The sequence below is a fragment of the Fundulus heteroclitus genome, chromosome 11 (assembly GCF_011125445.2).
Source record: "Fundulus heteroclitus isolate FHET01 chromosome 11, MU-UCD_Fhet_4.1, whole genome shotgun sequence".
In the NCBI taxonomy this organism is placed as follows: domain Eukaryota; kingdom Metazoa; phylum Chordata; class Actinopteri; order Cyprinodontiformes; family Fundulidae; genus Fundulus; species Fundulus heteroclitus.
The window spans coordinates 413789-432242 of record NC_046371.1 but is presented as its reverse complement, the minus strand read 5'-3'; the positions used below and the strand labels follow the sequence as shown (position 1 = coordinate 432242).

Sequence of the window (18454 nt, the reverse complement as noted above, 5' to 3'; positions counted from 1 at the left end):
CTGTTATTACAACGCAATCCTCTATTTCCATCCCTGAAATGGTTCTCTGGTTGTTTTTCACATACAGACGTTTATCCACCAAGCTGAACTCAGCACCAGACGGTGCAGGTTAATCAGATCCTAACCTTCTGGTTGTGTCCTTTCATTCAGATTTTATACGATCAGCATATCTTCTGCTCTGTGTTGCTGGTCCAGTAAACCCTAGACTATCTTCTGCCTCCCAGTTGCTCTGAATGGTTGGCTGACCCAGTCTCCCTCCTCATAATGGGGCAGGCTGGTGGGCCAAGACTGTTAACGCTGCTCTCTGCAGAGTTCAGCTGATCCACCCAAATTAACAGTGAAGTTAGAACCTGAAGAACCTGCTTCAGTATGTAGGCATCTGATGCCGCAGTGCACCTTCAGGGTTCTGCTGCAGTCCAGGGCTCTCAGTTATAAAACTTTGGTGGAATTCATACTAAAAGTGTACAGCAAGAAAAATAAAATGCCGTACGCCAAAATCAAAATTCAGATTTGTAAAACCCTGGACATGCACTCCAGCACATATTTCCCTTTATATATCACAGTTGCACCTAAATAACACAAAATAATGCTGAAATTATCGACCATAACTACAAAGAGCAGCTACCAGGTTCCTCCTCAGGTTCTGCCCTCCACTCGCTCACATTCAACCAAAGATGGTCGATGCACCTCATGAACGTTAATGTGGATTAAAAATGGGTCAGATGATTGTTTTTTTTTTTTTATCATGGTGCTTGGCACCACGGAGAAAAACCAAAGACACTTTGGGAGAAGTTTATTAAATGTGTACATCAGAGGAAAAGCACAGATGTTGTCCACATTAAAAGAACCCGTTAAGAATTAAACCTGGTTGTCAGGTTTGCTCTAATAAGCACCAGCAGGTCCTCAGAGGGACCTTCAGCTGATCTACAGGTTGACCTATCAGCTCTGGCTGTGATAGAAAACCATGAAGCCTCTCTGGGAGCTTCTGGATTCACATCAAGGTGTGACAATTATCTGCTGCTTAGTTTGAGGAAAGCCAAAGCGTTGAGTCCTGAAGTGGCTAAAAACATTAAAAGGTCATTTAGCTCACCACATTACTTTTCTTTCCTGTAGCCAGTCCAGATGTCTGCTGACAGAAAACGGTTTTGTTCAACAAACTGTGAAAATATAAAATATCTAAAGTAAAGTGTGCCTCCCTGTTTTCTATCTGATTCTAAACATTCAGCTCTGGGTGGTTTAAAGGTGCAGGAATAAAAAGAAATTATAGCAATTAATCTATTACAGATTAATTAATTCCTTTATTTTCTGATCAATATGTGTAAGATGTAATATATAAACTAATTAAAAAGTTTTATTCAAAATAAAGCACAGATACTATTTTCTGTATGCAGCATTAGGAGCTGAAATATTAATACTGATAACAGGACAGAAAATGAGGGTCCAGGATGATGTTATATTTTGCAGTCTAATAAAAAGGTTTTCTGGTTTGTCTGATATTTGTTAAATCATTAAAAACAGCAGTGAGAAGTATCATTTCTCATTTTTACACATTGTATCCTGGGATCAGTAAATCTTTTATATATTACTATAACTTGCTGCATCACGTTTCTCTCATCCTCTGGTGCCGGGAATGTCAGAAAACAGCCGCATTCCTCTCAGGCTCCGCGTTCAGATCCACATTCTGAGAGGGAAGCCAGACCAGGAGGAATGAGAGGTTTAAATATAAAAGGAAATTAAAAATAAAAGACAGCAAGAAGCGTTTTAGGAAGCCGACGGACGCTGCACTGCGGTCTGCAGGTGGAGAGCGGCCTCTCAGCGGGGAGGGAGGCGAGGTTCCTGCAGGTTCCTGCAGAACGCTGAGAGTCTAAGGCAGAACCCAGCCAGGAAATATCCTGCTAGTCCTCCATCTGCACCGTCTTCCAGCTGTGCCAAAGCTTCCAGCTGTGCCAAAGCTTCCAGCTGTGCCAAAGCTTCCAGCTGTCCTTTTTTTTCCTGTATGTTCTATGCAAACTTGGAAAAATACTAAAGTAAAAAAAAAAACAATTCATCTCCATCATCTTATTTCAAGTGCAGGATATCTAATTATCACATTTTATGGGTAATATTCTTCTTCTATTAGCCAATAGTCTTTTATTAATTTATATTCAAGGAAAATAAACTAGTTTTAGGAAAACTTTACTTACTTTTAGTTCAGTTTTTGCAGTGAGGAGCCAGTAATAATAATCTCACCGTCTGGTTCAGCTAACCAGCCTGAGCTGAAAAAGAGAAACGCTGACACAGCAGTTTCTGGCTAAGAATGAGACCCAGAGGCAGATTTTAATCACATCCACACTTTATTGTAAGGGCGTCCAGCAGCAGGGTGTGAACACCAGCACAACTCTTCAGGGACGACGTCTCCTCGTCAGCCTGGGACAGAAATCTGGAACGTTTGGTCTCTTTCAACAGGAGCAACGATGCAACACTTCATCCAACAACAGTAAACACAATTAACAGGTAATAAATATCCAGGTAGAGCCTGACTCCGCCCCCTGGGTGATGTGGGACCAATCAGGGCCGAGGCCGCAGGTCTGGTGGTGAACGGTCGTCAGGGGTCGGAGGTCAGGCCGGCGCCCTCCTCTCTATGTCACCATGTACTCCTGGCGCTTGTTGAGGCGCACCTGGCAGAGGGAGACGGCGCCCACCGCCACGTAGACGCCGGCGGCGATGAAGCAGTTGATGCCCACCTGGTTGTAGAGCGAGTAGATGTTCTGAGGCGGGTTCTTACTGCGGGACACAGAGGAGGAACACATCAGTGGAACCTCAGCAGCCCCGTCCAGTCAGACGCTACGCTACGTTAGCCTGGTCTGAGCAGGTCTGGGGTCCGATTCCCGGTACCGTCTGCCTCTACTGGACCCAAAACCTTCAGTTTCACTCGCTGCTGAACCTCTGGACGCACCAGAGAGGCTCATGGGGGCTGGAGTTCTTCTGCTTTGCTTCCATCTTTAGACCCAGACCCGCTCTGACCAGGACTTTTAGACCTGCGGTTCTGGAGGTCCGGTGTCCTGCAGTCTCTGGTCCGGTTCTGCTGAGACTAAGGCTACGTTCACACTGCAGGCCTCGATGCTCAATTACGATTTTTTTTGCCAGTCAGTTCAAGCGGCCGGGTCGCATTTGATAAAATTCGATCTGTTGTTCAGATCAGATCAGATCCGGGTCGCATGAGGGCAAAAAAAAAAATCTGAATTGGGTCACTTCAGGCTGCAGTGTGATCGTAGCCTTAGTCTCAGCAGAACCGGACCAGAGACGCCGTTTAGCCGCTTGGTTCAGAGTGTTGGGCCAGGGAACCTCTGGTCTGTACCCGACCTGCAGGTTCTGGTTCTGAAGAACCAGAACACACCCAGACAATGAATCAAGCATTAATCATAACGTCTAAGGAAAGAAGCGCCGCCGTGTTCCTCAGAGGAGGAACCGTCAGCTTTCAGGTTAACGAGTTAAAAACGACTGATTGGTCAGAACCCGGTCAGCTGATCTCAGGTCAGCCTCAACGAAGGGAGATGATCCGACACCGGACCTCTGCCTGGTTCTGGACCGTTTCAAATGTTTAATCATCTCTGGCTTTTGTTCAGCTTTACAGATTCATAAAGAAACGACTCTTCCTGTTTTCTAACTGAGAGCTCAAGCAGAACCCAGGAAGTTCTGGACAAGCCATCCCGACCAGAACCCGCACAGAGACCTGGTTCTGACGTCCTGAGGTTCTGTTCTGCTGGGTTTTATGAGGTTCTGCTGGGTTTTGTGAGGTTCTGCTGGGTTTGTGAGGTTCTGCTGGGTTTGTGAGGTTCTGCTGGGTTTTATGAGGTTCTGCTGGGTTTGTGAGGTTCTGCTGGGTTTGTGAGACTCACTCGTTGCGGATGTCCTCCTCAGTGAACGGGACGTCTTCGATGAGGACGGCCGACTTGGCGCTGAAGAAAATCCCCAACATGGCCTGGAAGACAACGACAGGCGGTCAGAACCAGCTAAAGTTTTCACACCCAGGTTTAAAAACACAGAACTATTCAGCGCCTTTGATCTGAAGCCCAAAGATAAAACCAGAACAGAGACTTTAGCTTCCTGCACGGTCATTTCAGACCAACATGGAGGCACAGCAGTGGCAGCATCATGCTGGGGGAGCAGGTCAGAGCTGGTGGAGATAAATCAGGACCGTCATGGAGGAGAACCTGAGAGCTCCACGGCCTGCAGGGTGAAGCAGCTCAAACGAGGAGGAGGAGCCGCACAGTTAAGAGATTTATGGAGAAAATAAACATTTTAAATGGATTTAAGAGGAGGAGGCCAGTGAGACGATGTTAGAAGGTGTGTGCTCATGTTGCACCAGCTGTATAAAGTCCACAGGCTAACAGCGATGTTCTCAGATGTTCTGCCCCATTAGTCTGAGCTGTTCTACTGAGAAAGGAAAAGCCTGCTTGGTGACTTTTAAACACCACAGGATGTGATGAAGAGCGTTTCTGGGTGTCAGCTGATTGTCTTCCTGTCGTTTACTACGGCTGCTAGGCTAAACCATCAGCCCTGTGGAGATAAATAAAGTGTCAGATGTTCAGAGAAACACGGCTCAGAGTTCTGACTCAGGGCGCTGAATACCAAAGCACGCCGCACTGTTCAGATTTCACTGGCAGAAAAACAGGAATAATTCCACTTCTTCACAATAACACACAGCTTTGTTACATAAACGTCAGCGTTTAGTGGCTGGAGAGTGACTGAGGGTGTGAATACTTTGCTCAGCTTCATGAGGCTGCAGCAGAGGACCTGAGTTAGAAACTGACTTCCTCCTGTGGAGCATCACATGAGGAGGAGAAGTCACATGACTCACCTAAAGCTGACTGACATGCTGGAGCTAACCAGTCAGAAAACAGCTAACCAGTCAGTCAGTAACCGGCTAACCAGTCAGTCAGTAAATGGTTAACCAGTCAGTTAACGGCTAACCAGCTAGTTAACACAGATTCAAGCCCCGCCGCGTTAATTACACGCCGCCAGGTCCGCAGCAACAGTACATTCAGTTCAACCTGCCTTGGCCCCGTCTATCCCCTGGATCGCAGGAACTATCCTGTGCCATAATTTAAGTTGTTTTAATCTGATGACGCGTCAGGAACGAAGGCGACACCAACACTACAGCCTGTCATCGGTTGTGTTGCACCTAAACCAGAATTATCGCGTCAACGGACTGTGTCCAGGAAGTAGTCGGCTCCCACTCCGGTTCTTACCAGCATGATGACCCCCCAGATGCTGATCACCATCCCGCAGGCGGCCATCTTCGGCCCGCAGAACAGAAGCGACGGCATGTCCGCGTTCACCTACCAGTCGATCAAGGGGATAAATCGGATTTTTCCGTCTGACTATCGAAACAAATCAGAAACGATCCATTGAAGGACGGACTGTCGCAGTCAGCTGACACTCGGCGCTCGGCTGTACTCGGAAACATTCGGAGCTCCGCCCTTTCCTCTGAAACGGACCAATAGCATCGACGTTGGAAAATCGCCTAGTTTTCGCCACATCCGGTCCGCCGACCATTGTTGTTCTGTATTCTTATTTTTCTCTTAAATGTGCATTTTTACAATTATATGCAGTAACTTTAAACGTTCCTATTGGCTGGGAACCCCGGAGCTCCGCGCTGTAGTAAACTGACCGCAGCGAGGCGTAAATGGCGCCAACAGGCCGCTAGCAGCAGCAGGCTAACCGAAGCTAACGGTGGCTAGCAGTTTCATCTAAGTTTTGTTTTTGTTGTGATTTCATTAAAACAAACCAACGCTTCCTAAGAATGACGTCAGCCTCTGCTAAGGTAAGCTGTCCCTGCTTTTACCTGTCCTTCCTTTAATGGCCCGATCTGTGCCCGGCCCTTTAATGAGATAATCTTCCTGCTGCGCTCACGGAATTTCATTCAGAAATGTCACAATTTTAGACTTTTTGCTATTACACAAATAAATCATTAACAAAATAAACAGTTTTCCCCCCCCGGGCTGAATAAGCAGAGTCTACAGGTAAAATCGGCACACGCTAATATATGTGTGAAATAAATAAAAATAAAACACTAGTGTTCTTGCTGCTCTTCATCCATGCAGGTTATTTAAAAAGACAACGTGGACAACTATATGAAATAAAATGCATGTTTCTGTGCTTCTTAAAATGAGCTTCAAACTTTATTTTAATTACTTTATTCCTCGTTGGCAAAGACATCCCTTCATCCTGACTCTCTGCTACCAAGGCGCGTTGACATGGTGGCCCATGCTGGACCCAGTCGCTGCTGGTTCTGCTGGTGCTGCCCAGCCCAGGGTCCAGTCCGTGGTTCTGATCCTCTGGGGTTCTTTAGCAGAGCTCAAACACACCGTTAACCTGCTCTTTGAGAGAAGAAAGTAACTCATTTTCTTTGAGTATCTAAGAAAAACCCAGAAACTTTTTCTCTCAACCAAAGGTGTCTGTTTGGTTCCTGTGGATGCAGCGTCCTGTTTGCTGCTGTTGTTTCACAATAAGAGCCCGTTCTGTCTTATGCTGGAAAGAAATGAAATCAGTTAACCTTCGAATGTAAAATCATAGAAATATGGGTTAATTCCTGTTAAAGGATCGTTTTTATAGTCATCTGTGTTTCTCTGCTTATAATGCCTGATATTTTGAAGGTAGGAGAGAACAAAACCTGCAATAATTTATATGATCTCAATAATATAGTGACATAAATGGACTGGATGATTAAAAAGGAAATAAAGACCTTTAAACACTTCCTTGGAGGAGCAGGGTAAAATGGCTAAATGCTGTGTTTGAACTGTTCTCTGCAGGTCGGGGAGATCTTCTCTGCAGCCGGAGCAGCCTTCACCAAGCTGGGCGAGCTGACCATGCAGCTGCACCCGGTGTCCGACTCCAGCCCCGCAGGGTGAGCCACACAGACGCTGCCTGGAAGCTTCCTCTTAGAACCATTTAAACCATGAACCATGAATCAGAGCTGCAGAGCGTTAAAACGCTGCACACAGCAGAGTCAGGCCACTAAAATCATCATTACATGTTCTCTGTCTCTGTACACAATCCCAGCAAACATCGGTTATGTACAGCAAATAAAACAGTAATGAGTGTTTTTTGGTAACACTAAACCTAAAAAAGAAGCGTATCGAGGTTTTATCCCTGAGGAACTCCAGAGAAAACTGTTTTCTGCTCTACTGTAGAAACATAAAACATGGTTGCTGTGCCTGTTTGGCTTAATTTTAAATCTAACAGTTAAAGCAAAGGTGTCGTCATAATTGAAGTCAGTTTGTTGAATTGATGGAGTCCCTGACGGCCACCAGACTGTCGGCTAAACGCCTGAAACACACGGCAGCATGGAGGCAGGCGATGGCCGCCTCCCTGTAGGCGTTCTCCACCTGAAAGCAGAGGCAGCCGTTTACTGGCAGACTGAACTGAAGTGACGCTGTGTTCGTCCTCAGAGCCAAGTGGACGGAGACGGAGATCGAGATGCTGCGCTTGGCCGTGCGTCGCTTTGGAGACGACCTCAACAGCATCAGCACTGTGATCAAAGAGCGCACCGTGTAAGTCTTAAAGGAGCAGCGCCGTGTGAGTCTTAAAGGAGCAGCGCCGTGTGAGTCTTAAAGGAACAGCGCCGTGTGAGTCTTAAAGGAACAGCGCCGTGTGAGTCTTAAAGGAGCAGCGCGTCCTGTAAGTCTTAAAGGAGCAGCGTCCTGTAAGTCTTAAAGGAACAGCGCGTCCTGTAAGTCTTAAAGGAACAGTGCGTCCTGTAAGCCTTAAAGGATCAGCGTCCTGTAAGTCTTAAAGGAGCAGCGCGTCCTGTAGATCTTAAAGGAACAGCGCCGTGTGAGTCTTAAAGGAGCAGCGCGTCCTGTAAGTCTTAAAGGAGCAGCGTCCTGTAAGTCTTAAAGGAACAGCGCGTCCTGTAAGTCTTAAAGGAACAGTGCGTCCTGTAAGCCTTAAAGGATCAGCGTCCTGTAAGTCTTAAAGGAGCAGCGCGTCCTGTAGATCTTAAAGGAACAGCGCGTCCTGCAGGTCTTAAAGGAACAGCGCGTCCTGCAGGTCTTAAAGGAACAGCGCGTCCTGTAGATCTTAAAGGAGCAGCGCCTCCTGTAAGCCTTAAAGGAGCAGCGCGTCCTGTAAGTCTTAAAGGAGCAGCGCGCCTCACCCAGCAGGTTCCTGTAAGCGCTTTTTATTTAAAGATCTACAACTCCAGAAGGAGCAGCAGCTTTAACAGATGATAAATTCTTTAGTTTATGTCTCTAAACCGACTGATCTAGAACTTCAGCTGCATGTTAAACTAAAAGCTGCCATGCTGAGGTGTACAGAGACAGACCCAGAACCCAAGAGAACCCAAGAGAACCCAACAGAACCGGCTGTCTGCCTGTGCTCAGGTTTACAGCAGCAGGACGTCTCCTCCTGCTCAGCTGGTTCTGATTCTCAGCTCGGTTCCGTCCATTTGTTGTCCTTCAGGGTCCACCTGTAGAGTCAGTGAGGTTCTGTGTGACCAGGTGAGGTTCTGTGTGACCAGGTGAGGTTCTGTGTGACCAGGTGAGGCTGAAGCTGATTTGCTGCTCTGCTCCTCTGCAGCGCTCAGATCAAGAGCACGGTGAAGAGGAAGCTGTACGAGGACAGCAGAGTCCCCATCTCCGCCGAGTCGCCCAAGAAGGCCGTCAAGAAGGCGCCGGTTTCCATGGCGCCCTCCGCCGTTCCGGCCGGCGCCGCCATGATCGCCGTGCCGACATCGCAGGTTGTCGTGGCGACAGGGATGCAGAACAGCCCGTCGTTAGCGCCGCCCATCAAGAAGCAGAAGACGGCTGGTAAGAGATGAGAGGAAACACCTGAACCGACTGTCTGGGTCCGGTCGGTTCTGAAAAGGTCCGGTCAGTTCTGAAAAGGCCCGGTCGGTTCTGAGAAGGCCCGGTCGGTTCTGAAAGGCCCGGTCGGTTCTGAAAGGCCCGGTCGGTTCTGAAAAGGTCCGGTCGGTTCTGAAAAGGCCCGGTCGGTTCTGAAAGGCCCGGTCGGTTCTGAGAAGGCCCGGTCGGTTCTGAGAAGGCCCGGTCGGTTCTGAAAAGGCCCGGTCGGTTCTAAAAAGGCCCGGTCGGTTCTGAAAGGCCCGGTTGGTTCTGAAAAGGCCCGGTCGGTTCTAAAAAGGCCCGGTTGGTTCTGAAAAGGCCCGGTCGGTTCTGAAAGGCCCGGTTGGTTCTGAAAAGGCCCGGTTGGTTCTGAAAGGCCCGGTTGGTTCTGAAAGGCCCGGTCGGTTCTGAAAGGCCCGGTTGGTTCTGAAAAGGCCCGGTTGGTTCTAAAAGGCCCGGTTGGTTCTAAAAGGCCCGGTCGGTTCTGAAAGGCCCGGTCGGTTCTGAGAAGGCCCGGTCGGTTCTGAGAAGGCCCGGTCGGTTCTGAAAGGCCCGGTTCCTGACCGCCGCTCTGGTCTGTCCCTCTGCAGACGTGACGCTCAGCGCTCTGAACGACTCGGACGTCAACAGTGACCTGGTGGACATCGAGGGACTCGGAGACGGAACCTCCAACAAAAAGCTCAACTTTGACCAAGGTGAGTGGCAGCGGGCCGGTTCTGCTGGGGTTCTGGGAAACCCGTTAACGATGTTCCTGTCGTTCTCCAGAGAGCCTGAATCTGGACTCCAGCCTCATCATGAACTCCAGTGACCTCCCTCTGCTGTCCCGCTGACGGCCGGAGAAGCCCCGCCCCCTCCACGCTTTTATTGTGAAACAGGAAGAGGCGGACCTCGCGCCTGGAGGACGCTGCAGGTGGAGGTCGGGTTCATCTGCAGCGCCGCCTCCAGAACCAAACTTATTTAATCCAGTTTCTCATTTAGATCCAATTAGAACCGATGTGTGTCTGGGACTGAAAGCCAAGGAGAGGTTCTGATGTTCTGATGCGGTGGAAAATAAAGCAGCTGTTGCATCTGGATCAAGCTTCTGTGTTCTGCCTTCCTTTCTCCTGCTCAGCCGTGTTGGGTCGGGCCAGAACCACGCTGGGTTCCTGCCCCTCCTGCTCCACATGCAGCGGATCTGCAGCCGTGAGCTGGTTAGTTCTCAGAACTCAGAGACGGGTCGGAGGAGACGGGTTCTGAACTCTTCAAGGTTCTCAAAGGCTGAAGACTTCAAGTTAGGAACAGCAGGTGGAGGAGTCCAGATGAGAACCATAGCAGAACCAGAGAACCAGGCTGAGGAGAACCAGGCTGGGGAGAACCAGTGAAGGCGGCGGTCCTGTCTGGGTTTTAGGCTGATGTGAAGCTGCAGGTCATGTTCTCCTTTAGATCCACGTGTGGCTGCTGCTGTGCTGAAGAACCCGGTTCTGAGCGGTAAAATCTAAACGGACCTCTGAACAATAACCGGTCCAGTTTCTGTCATTGACCTGAAGGCTGTATTAGAAACGTTTAACGTTCGAAGTCCTCTGGGTTTATTATGTCACATAAATAAGAACCTCTATATGTGTGTGTCTGTCTCTCTCTCTTAAATATATATAGATAGATATATTTATATATATATATATAGATATATATATATAAATATATCTATCTATATCTATCTCTATCTCTATGTATATATATATCTCTATATATATCTCTATCTATATCTATCTATATCTATCTATCTATATCTATATATATCTATCTATCTATATCTATATATATCTATCTATCTATATCTATATATATCTATCTATCTATATATATCTCTATATCTCTCTCTCTCTCTCTCTCTCTCTCTCTCTCTATATATATATATATATAGATAGATAGATAGATAGATATATTTATATATATATGTATAAAACCTCCTGACTGGACCTCCTGTTCCTGTCAGAACCAGGCTGAGTTCTGAGAGCGACCCGTTACCTCAGCCTGCAGGCCTGGTCTCCACTGTGGGAGAGAATCCTTTATTTATGATTTAAATAAAGACGCTGGCTGCAGGTTTCATTTCACTGATTTAATAAACAATATATAATCATATTTATGATGGACATGATAAAATAAAAGCTGGACTCTGGGAATGACCGTCTCATAAAAATACGTCGTCTGCGCTGAAAAAGATATTTACAGAGGAAACAGAACCCATGTGCTTTTAGTTCCCTTTAAAGCCCCGCAGCCCTTCTGGACCCGGTTCTGGACCCGGTTCTGAAGAAAGTTCAGCCACATTTCATTCAGCTGATCTACTTCCAAGGTTCTGGCTGAAAGCAGGAGGACCGGACCGGACCGGACCGGGCCGGGCGGGTCTCTGCGGGACCCGACCAGCTGGGAAACTTTGGGCCGGTACCAGACTTTGGTCTTCCAGAACGTCACTTTAATACTGAAGCAGCTCCTTCTGCCTTTGCTACAACGTCCGTTTCCTGGGAGGCGGGAAGAGAACCGAGACCCAAACGGACCTCAGCGGAACCAAAACGTGAGCCGGGCCAGAGGTTCAGTCAGGATCCTTCGGCCCGCTTTACTGGAGATCTTTTTGGCTTAAAAAGCTTCCTGGAAGCTCCGGTTCTCCAGAATCGCTCTGAGATCCGGACCCAGGAGAACCGGCTCCTCTTCACGGTTCTGGTCGGTAACAGGGATGTGGAGGAAATGTGCAAATAAGAAGCGACTTAAAGCTACGGCGCCTGTACAGCAACGTTACCTCAGAGAGTCCAAACCGCTCCAGAACCCGGCCGGTCCGGTCAGCAGCCCGGTCAGAACCGGGCTCCCTGGAACGGATCGGACCCTCTGAGTCGGTAACGAGGCCAGAAATAAAGCAGCAACAGAGAAGCAACAAAGGTCTGGAGAAAAGGAGTAGAGCGGTTCTGTCCGGGTTCTGTCCCGGTTCTGTTAAAGAGCAGCTCCACGTATGAACACAGATGGCACCGGGTTCGGGTCGGCGACCCGTTCAGGCACAGCGATGGAGGGAAGTATAAAACTACAATACTGTCAAAGTGCAAAAGCAGACCAAGAACCGGGCCTGGTTCTGATCCGCTGGAGTCCTCTGTAGGTCCCGCTGAGGCTCCACAGACTTCAGAACCAGACGGGTCAGATATTACCAGCGGTTCATCATCAGAACCACCATGAAAAGGAGTGAATGATGATGGTTCTGAACAGAACTTTAATGGTTCTGAATATGTGCAAAATCGCCTCACTTAAGATTTTCTGGGTTCAGAACTCTCTGAAGGCCAGAACCGGTTCTGTTTGCAGCACAACAGTTCTGGTCAGAACATGAGTGGGAAGACCACAGAACCAGAACCAGCGCTCTGGAAACACTGGCCTAGTCAAAGGAGAGCTGGACCAGAACCAGAACCGCTCCAGTGAGTCCGAAAGAAAACCACCGCTGAGAGTTATTGTAACTAAACGAGGTTCTGGAACCAGATCTGGACCCAGTGGTTCTAATCCTGGCCCAGAACGCTGACCCAGGTTCTAATCCTTACTGGACCGGGTCGTCTAAGCAGGTATGTGGACCGGTTCCCCGCCTACAGCGCCACCTGCTGACCGGGCAGCACGGTGACCCGACCCAGGGGGAAACGGGCCTGATGAGAACTTTACCGGGTCGACATTAGACATGAAAACGTGATCAATGGTTCTGATGACGGTGAGAGAGGAAGAACCAAGTCCAGTTCTGCTGACTGGGAGCCTCGACCCGGAACCTTCAGGAACCCAGGAGCTGAAGACGGACACGGATGAAGACGGGTCCAGATGTTCCTGGACCTCCAGGCAGAACCAGAACACCTGAAAGTTCTGCTGAAGGTTCTCCAAACCACCTGCAGGAACAGGCTGGAACACAACCTGAACCTCCCGGGACGACCCGGACCGGCAGAACCAGGATCACCGGACTGGTTTAAACGGAGCTCTGACCCGGCGAGGAGGTTTCGGACCCGGTTCTGGTTCTGGTTCTGTCTGCGCGTCGCCTCCATCACGGTCCGCTGCTGTTGACCCAGGAGGCCCAGAGACACAGCCAGCGTGTCCTCAGGTCCGGCCTCGGTTCTGACGGGCCAGGCGCTCGCTGGCAGAGCTTCAGGGGAGCCAAGGTGACCTGTCCAACATGTCTGCAGGAGGAGGCGGGGCTTACGCTGATGCTGGCAGCTGATTGGATAAAATAAGGTGCGGTGAGGGCGGCTCCTGCAGTGGACCCACAGGGAGGGGCGGAGCTCTAGTGTCTGGGGTGCTGATGGGGCGTGAAGGCGGGGGGCGGAGCCAGAGAAAGTGGGCGGGGCTGCGGGCCGACGCCCCCTACAGGCGGAGCGTCCACCGTCGACTGAGAGACGCTGAGGAGGAGAAGCAGGAAGAGTTTTCAGCACCAGCCGGATGTCGGGTGGCAGGAGTTTGAGCGGAGCCTCACCTGACGGTGTAGCCGCTGCCGCGGTGGGCGGGGTCTGTTACCCCGGCAACAAACAGCTTCTTGGGAGGTCCGTCTGAGTCCACCCCGCCTGCAGGACAAACGCACGTTAGCCAGTATTTCACGGCGGACGCGTCTCCGACCTACGAAGCGCTGCGGAGGAGGCGGAGCTACCTTTCCTCTTGAGAGGCGTCAGGACGGGCCACCGGACGCCGGCGCCGGCCGCAGGTCTGCTGGACACCAACACAAAGGTCAGATTACTGATTCAGACAGAAGCTGCCAGAATTAAACCCACTGTGCTCATGAACCTGAACCTCCGGGTGGGACTGGGGGACGAGTTGGGCGTGACGCCGCTGTCCTGAGACGGAAACCACTGCAGGAGACAAAACCAGACCTGGATTCAGTGTCAGCAGCCGGAAAGTCTGGCTACACACGGCAATGTAAACGCTTTAATCTGGATTTAGTTTAAAGCCTGTAAATGTGGTTTAACTCAGCCCTGATGTTTTCAAAACTAAAATTCTGACCAAACTCTGAACCAAATTTTACTCCAAACCCTCAAACCTCAAATGTGAGATCTGGATTATGATCTGGATTTAGACTCAGTTTAAACCAGGCATGTCCACGTGTTTCAACATCTTACCTTCTTAGTCTGTCGTCCAGGTCGGCAGCAGCCAATAGCTTTAGCTGTGTTGAACATGCAGGACACCTCTGGTCTAAACCACATAATCTGGTCTAAACAGCATAATCTGGTCTAAACAGCATAATCTGGTCTAAACCACATAATCTGGTCTAAACCACACAATCTGGTCTAAAACTGGTCTAAAACTGGTCTAAACAGCATAATCTGGTCTAAACAGCATAATCTGGTCTAAAACTGGTCTAAACCACATAATCTGGTCTAAACCACATAATCTGGTCTAAAACTGGTCTAAACCACATAATCTGGTCTAAACCACATAATTTGGTCTAAAACTGGTCTAAACCACATAATCTGGTCTAAACCACATAATCTGGTATAAAACTGGTCTAAACCCCATAATCTGGTCTAAACCACATAATCTGGTCTAAAACTGGTCTAAACCAACTAATTGAAAAACTAATCCAGATCCAGTCAGAATCCCGCTGTGTGATCTGGATTAAATCCAGTCATCCTGGATATCAGGATCCTGATATTTTTCTCTAGAACGATTTAAAACCTTTTTCTAGTCGTAATTCTTCTTCTTGTCTGATTAATCTAAACACTAAACAGAAATATACTCGGTGTGGCCTGAACTCTGATCTGGACTCACTTCACATCATCTGATCTAAATTCAGTCGGAACAAAGATCTTGATGATCTAATCTGGACTAAATTTAAGACCCAACATTGACGAGGTTTGAATTCTTCTAAACCAGCAGAAACTCTGATCTGCATCGGGTCCATTTCCATTAAGCTGATCTGAAATCTGTTCATCTAATCTGGTTTCAGTGTAAACAGAAGCTGTAAATCTGGATCAAGAACAGGATTCAGACCCTTCTCCGCCTCCAACCACCCAACCACCCTGACAGGAAACAGCCTGTGCCTTCAGAATAAGAGCGGGGCAGCTCACCGTAGGGGACCGGGCCGGCCACTGACTGACTGGCGGAGCCGGAACCGGGCTGGAAGGACTGGGAGGCAGAAGCAGAGCGGCGGTGAGTCCAGAGCTCAGACGTCTGACTGCAGGATGCCGGCGCTGCTGGCTTACCTGAGTCTGAGCGCGGCGCCTCGCAGCATCGTCTCCATGCTCTCCTCCTGTTTCAAACACAAAGTTCACTCAGTGAGTCCCGACCGACCCGACTCCACCAGAACCCACCAGAACCGGGCCCACTCACCGGCCTCTTGTGGTCCAGTCTGTCTCCGCTGAGGGAGAAGGGGGACAGGGGGACGACCTGAGGAGGAGACAGAGGGACAGCCTCAGCAGGAGGTTGGTTTCTGCTCTGTGTCGCCACCTAGTGTCTGAAGGGCAGAACTGCAGCAAAATGCTGAACCCTCCCTGCATGTCAGGCTCTGATTGGCCTCCTGCTGCTGCACCAACCACGCCTGGCTGCCCGCAGCGCCTTGATACAGAGGAACGTCTCACAGGTTCTGATCCCATGGAGAACCGGAGGTCTGCACCGATCAGCAGCTTCTGGGTTCTCTAGAAACGCTCTAACGGCGTGAACCAGAAGTTCTTCTGTCTTCCTCTTCAGGGACGTTGGTCCTCGTTTAAATTTACCGTCTAACTCTGTTCAGGCCTGAGCCAATCAGCTGAGGCCACATGGAGAACCGACGGTTCTGCTGCGGTTGGACTGGAGCAGAACCGTGACAGAACCTCCTCTGTGATCTACTCCAGTTCTGCTTCTCCTCCTCCTCCGGTTCCTAACCCTGAAGAACTGAAGCCGTTCTCTGGAGAACTGCTGGTCAGAAACCGGTTCTGGGCCTGAGTCCGGTTCTGTGGTCTGGTTCCCCAGAGTCTAGCCCGTGGGTACCCACCTGTGACGGGTTGATGGACACGCTGCTGCGTCGGTACCGGGCCGAGGACACCGGGCTGAAGACGGTCATCCCGTCACTGAGAGACAGGAAGACAGAGAGGTTAGCGTCCTGCGTCTCGCCTGAAGGACACGGCTCTGATTGGACGAGAAGGTCTTTGGTCCAATTCCTCATTAACACACAAAGTCAGAGTTTAGGGTGAAAAAGCAACAATTCAGCTGTTAGCGTCTTAATCTGCATCTTCTACTGAGCAGCAGGACGCTCAGGAGGTACATGAAGGTTAAGCTGGAAGACACTTTTACCCTCTGAGGGTCTATAAACGGAAATATTTATCTATTTGGTGTTTTTAGAAAACAGCCACTGCAGACATTAAAGAGAGTTTTCCTCCACAAACGCCTCGGTCAGACCACTGGGTCCTTGTTGCCTCCTCTCTGCTGATGCTGTCCATCACGGATTATTAAGGTTCATATGCGGGTCTGAATCTCTTCCTCATCACTGCCGTCATATTCTCAGGTCTCCTGGCCGTCATCATCAGTCCGTGGACTCATGCGTTGGTCCATTTTCATCCATACAGTCGTCCTTGGACTGTTCCCGCCTTAGTAATTCTCCTACTTGGCTCTCAGGACTTCCTGTCCTTTAGAACCGTCAGAACCGTCAGGTCACAGGAACTCACAGCATCCTGCAGACTGAGATAAACTCTCCTGGTCCTGTCAGTCGGATCAGCAGGCGTGTTAAACCGAGTCTCCAACACTTTCATGGTTCTCACTCACAAATGTGAAACATCCACCTGCTTTTAACCGCTAAAATCAAATATATATTATTATTATTTCAATCTATAATCATGATGATATAATCATCATCTGTAACTGCAGAAAGGAGAATTTTAAATAAAAGACATAAAACACTCTGGGCTATTTTATCCATTTTTGTCTTTTATAAATATTACAGAAACCTAAATGAAATTATGATATTAAAGCCTTTTTATATTATAAAATGATAGCTTTCTGTTTATAATCAGACATTTTTCCAGCTTTTGGTGCTTCCTCTGGGTGTAGTACCCCTCACCTGACGTTGGTAATCATGGGGGCGCTGTTTGATCTCCGAAGAGCCCCGCCTCCTGCGCCTGCGCATTGGTCCACTTCCATCCGTTCCATCCCTTGCCGCGCAGGCCCAGCAGTGGCGGCGTGGGAAGCCGGCCTCCGACGCTCCAACGGCGGGCTGGGGCTGTACTCTAGCCCGGCGGAAGCCCGACCTGCAGGCCTCAGTGGCAGCAGTCAGAGCCGCCGCGTCAGCGGACCCAACAGCCCAACTGCCGCCGCCTTATCGCATCTTCCACCGCAAAACCCGTCCGGATCTGAACGGGGATGCGGACCCGAGCGACATTTATCCCAGCAGAACCGATCCAGCTGCTGCTCCGTACAAACAGAAAAACGCACAAACGGGGTAAAATGTCTAACCCCCGACGATAAAGTCCGGTTGGCGGACAAACTTCGGCTCCCCCGGTCCGTTTGCGCCCAGCGGGGACTTTTCAAAGCCGACCGACACTTTGAGGATTAGCTGTTGAGCTAACTTGTTTTTGCAGTAAAACCTCCAACCACAGACCCAAATCCTGTTCCGAAGCTGTCCAGACCTGCCGAACCCGGACGGGTTCGCCAGAACACGGAGGGCAGAGTCCCCAGAGCTGCCCGAACACGGACCGGACCCCCCAGAGCCGAAAACCGGGCGAAAAACAACAGTTTGGAAGATTTTTACAACATATAGTCCTTCACCAAATACAGGTAGTTCTGGCGGCGGGGAAACAGCGCCGCCATGTGGCTGCTGGCGGAACTGCAGCCCGGACCAGGGGAACTTTTAATTAAAGAGACGCAACAAGAAAACAAGATGAACCCCTAAAAACTGGAAGTTTTCCTCCTGCTCTCCGTTCAAAGCAGTGAATGATTAAATACACCATTAAAAATTAAATTTAAAGCTGTTTTTATCAAAATAAAGTTTCTCTGACACTTTGAAGCATGAAGTTGATACATGTCTGAAAACTCAGGAGGGTTCTGCTTTATCCACACTGATTATATTTTAATTTAACGCAGCAGTTTAGTTTTATCCTTCAGCAGAAATTCTCCTTAAAAATGCAAAATTTGTTTTATGTCAATAAAAACATTTCAGATGCATTAATTCATCTTCCTGCTGTTATAATTAATAAATGAATAAACAACAGGAGGCAGATCCAGAGGAACGTCACATTAAACACGGTTCCAGAACAAGAAGCAAACAGGAACCAACAGGTTCTACTGGGCTGAACCCGAGCCTCGTGGAACCTGTGCAGGTGATGAAATACAGAACCTGGAACTCCTGAGCTCCACGTCTGGTTCCGTCAGGAGAACCGGGCTCATCCTCTCAGTGAAGTTCTGCTGCAGGAATGCTGGGAGTTCTGAACCCCTCCTTCTGGGCCGAGTCGCTGTAGAACCGGTGAAACACGACACCAAGAGCCTTTAACCCCTCCACTGCCGGAGCCCAGAACCAGAACCACAGCTAAACCGGGCCTTGCAGAACCTCCAGGTCCTGGCAGCTGGAGGCAGTGAGTCACCCGGTTCTGCTCTCTAGGTTTCACTGAAGTAAACCCAAAGAGTTGGACCTGGTACCGGGTCAGGCCATGCTGATTATTTCTGGATCTCGCTGATTTATGTTCTGT

The 18454-nt window shown here is 49.2% G+C and overlaps 3 protein-coding genes across 5 annotated transcripts; 1 reads left to right on the top strand and 2 right to left on the bottom strand.

The window, feature by feature from the left end:
* Positions 1 to 2320: 2320 nt before the first annotated feature.
* On the bottom strand, positions 2321 to 5437 carry rnasekb (ribonuclease, RNase K b). Its single transcript, XM_012856247.3, has 3 exons — positions 5232 to 5437; positions 3879 to 3961; positions 2321 to 2763 (listed from the first exon to the last, which is right to left on the bottom strand). The coding sequence occupies exons 1-3, from the start codon at positions 5307 to 5309 to the stop codon at positions 2619 to 2621; spliced, it is 306 nt and encodes a 101-aa protein (XP_012711701.2). The 5' UTR covers positions 5310 to 5437; the 3' UTR covers positions 2321 to 2618.
* Positions 5438 to 5506: 69 nt separating this feature from the next.
* c11h17orf49 (chromosome 11 C17orf49 homolog) lies at positions 5507 to 9906 on the top strand. Of its 2 annotated transcripts, XM_012856245.3 has the most exons (6): positions 5510 to 5806; positions 6795 to 6889; positions 7434 to 7535; positions 8563 to 8792; positions 9419 to 9523; positions 9594 to 9906. In XM_012856245.3, the coding sequence occupies exons 1-6, from the start codon at positions 5786 to 5788 to the stop codon at positions 9656 to 9658; spliced, it is 618 nt and encodes a 205-aa protein (XP_012711699.2). In that variant the 5' UTR covers positions 5510 to 5785; the 3' UTR covers positions 9659 to 9906. The 2 variants fall into 2 exon arrangements, with proteins under 2 accessions (XP_012711700.2, XP_012711699.2); XM_012856246.3 differs by lacking the exon at positions 7434 to 7535 and having other exon boundaries at positions 5507 to 5806.
* Positions 9907 to 10908: 1002 nt separating this feature from the next.
* LOC105920625 (protein FAM122A) lies at positions 10909 to 17603 on the bottom strand. Of its 2 annotated transcripts, none has more exons than XM_012856242.3 (9): positions 16834 to 17603; positions 15772 to 15847; positions 15132 to 15188; positions 15005 to 15051; positions 14870 to 14927; positions 13590 to 13654; positions 13456 to 13514; positions 13285 to 13372; positions 10909 to 13210 (listed from the first exon to the last, which is right to left on the bottom strand). In XM_012856242.3, the coding sequence occupies exons 1-9, from the start codon at positions 16920 to 16922 to the stop codon at positions 13096 to 13098; spliced, it is 654 nt and encodes a 217-aa protein (XP_012711696.1). In that variant the 5' UTR covers positions 16923 to 17603; the 3' UTR covers positions 10909 to 13095. The 2 variants fall into 2 exon arrangements, with proteins under 2 accessions (XP_012711696.1, XP_012711698.1); XM_012856244.3 differs by having other exon boundaries at positions 13456 to 13511.
* Positions 17604 to 18454: the final 851 nt, after the last annotated feature.

What these genes read in the sequence shown, in the direction of transcription:
- rnasekb (XM_012856247.3), bottom strand. Translation starts at nt 5,309, where the DNA reads ATGCCGTCGCTTCTGTTCTGCGGGCCGAAGATGGCCGCCTGCGGGATG. An exon ending in TCTGGGGGGTCATCATGCTG is followed by an intron (nt 3,962 to 5,231) that starts GTAAGAACCGGA and finishes GTTGTCTTCCAG; the next exon opens with GCCATGTTGGGGATTTTCTT. An exon ending in GAGGAGGACATCCGCAACGA is followed by an intron (nt 2,764 to 3,878) that starts GTGAGTCTCACA and finishes TGTGTCCCGCAG; the next exon opens with TAAGAACCCGCCTCAGAACA.
- c11h17orf49 (XM_012856245.3), top strand. Translation starts at nt 5,786, where the DNA reads ATGACGTCAGCCTCTGCTAAG. An exon ending in TGACGTCAGCCTCTGCTAAG is followed by an intron (nt 5,807 to 6,794) that starts GTAAGCTGTCCC and finishes TGTTCTCTGCAG; the next exon opens with GTCGGGGAGATCTTCTCTGC. An exon ending in GTGATCAAAGAGCGCACCGT is followed by an intron (nt 7,536 to 8,562) that starts GTAAGTCTTAAA and finishes GCTCCTCTGCAG; the next exon opens with CGCTCAGATCAAGAGCACGG.
- LOC105920625 (XM_012856242.3), bottom strand. Translation starts at nt 16,922, where the DNA reads ATGGAACGGATGGAAGTGGACCAATGCGCAGGCGCAGGAGGCGGGGCT. An exon ending in TGTCCATCAACCCGTCACAG is followed by an intron (nt 15,189 to 15,771) that starts GTGGGTACCCAC and finishes TCTCCTCCTCAG; the next exon opens with GTCGTCCCCCTGTCCCCCTT. An exon ending in GGCCGGCCCGGTCCCCTACG is followed by an intron (nt 13,655 to 14,869) that starts GTGAGCTGCCCC and finishes TGTCTCCTGCAG; the next exon opens with TGGTTTCCGTCTCAGGACAG.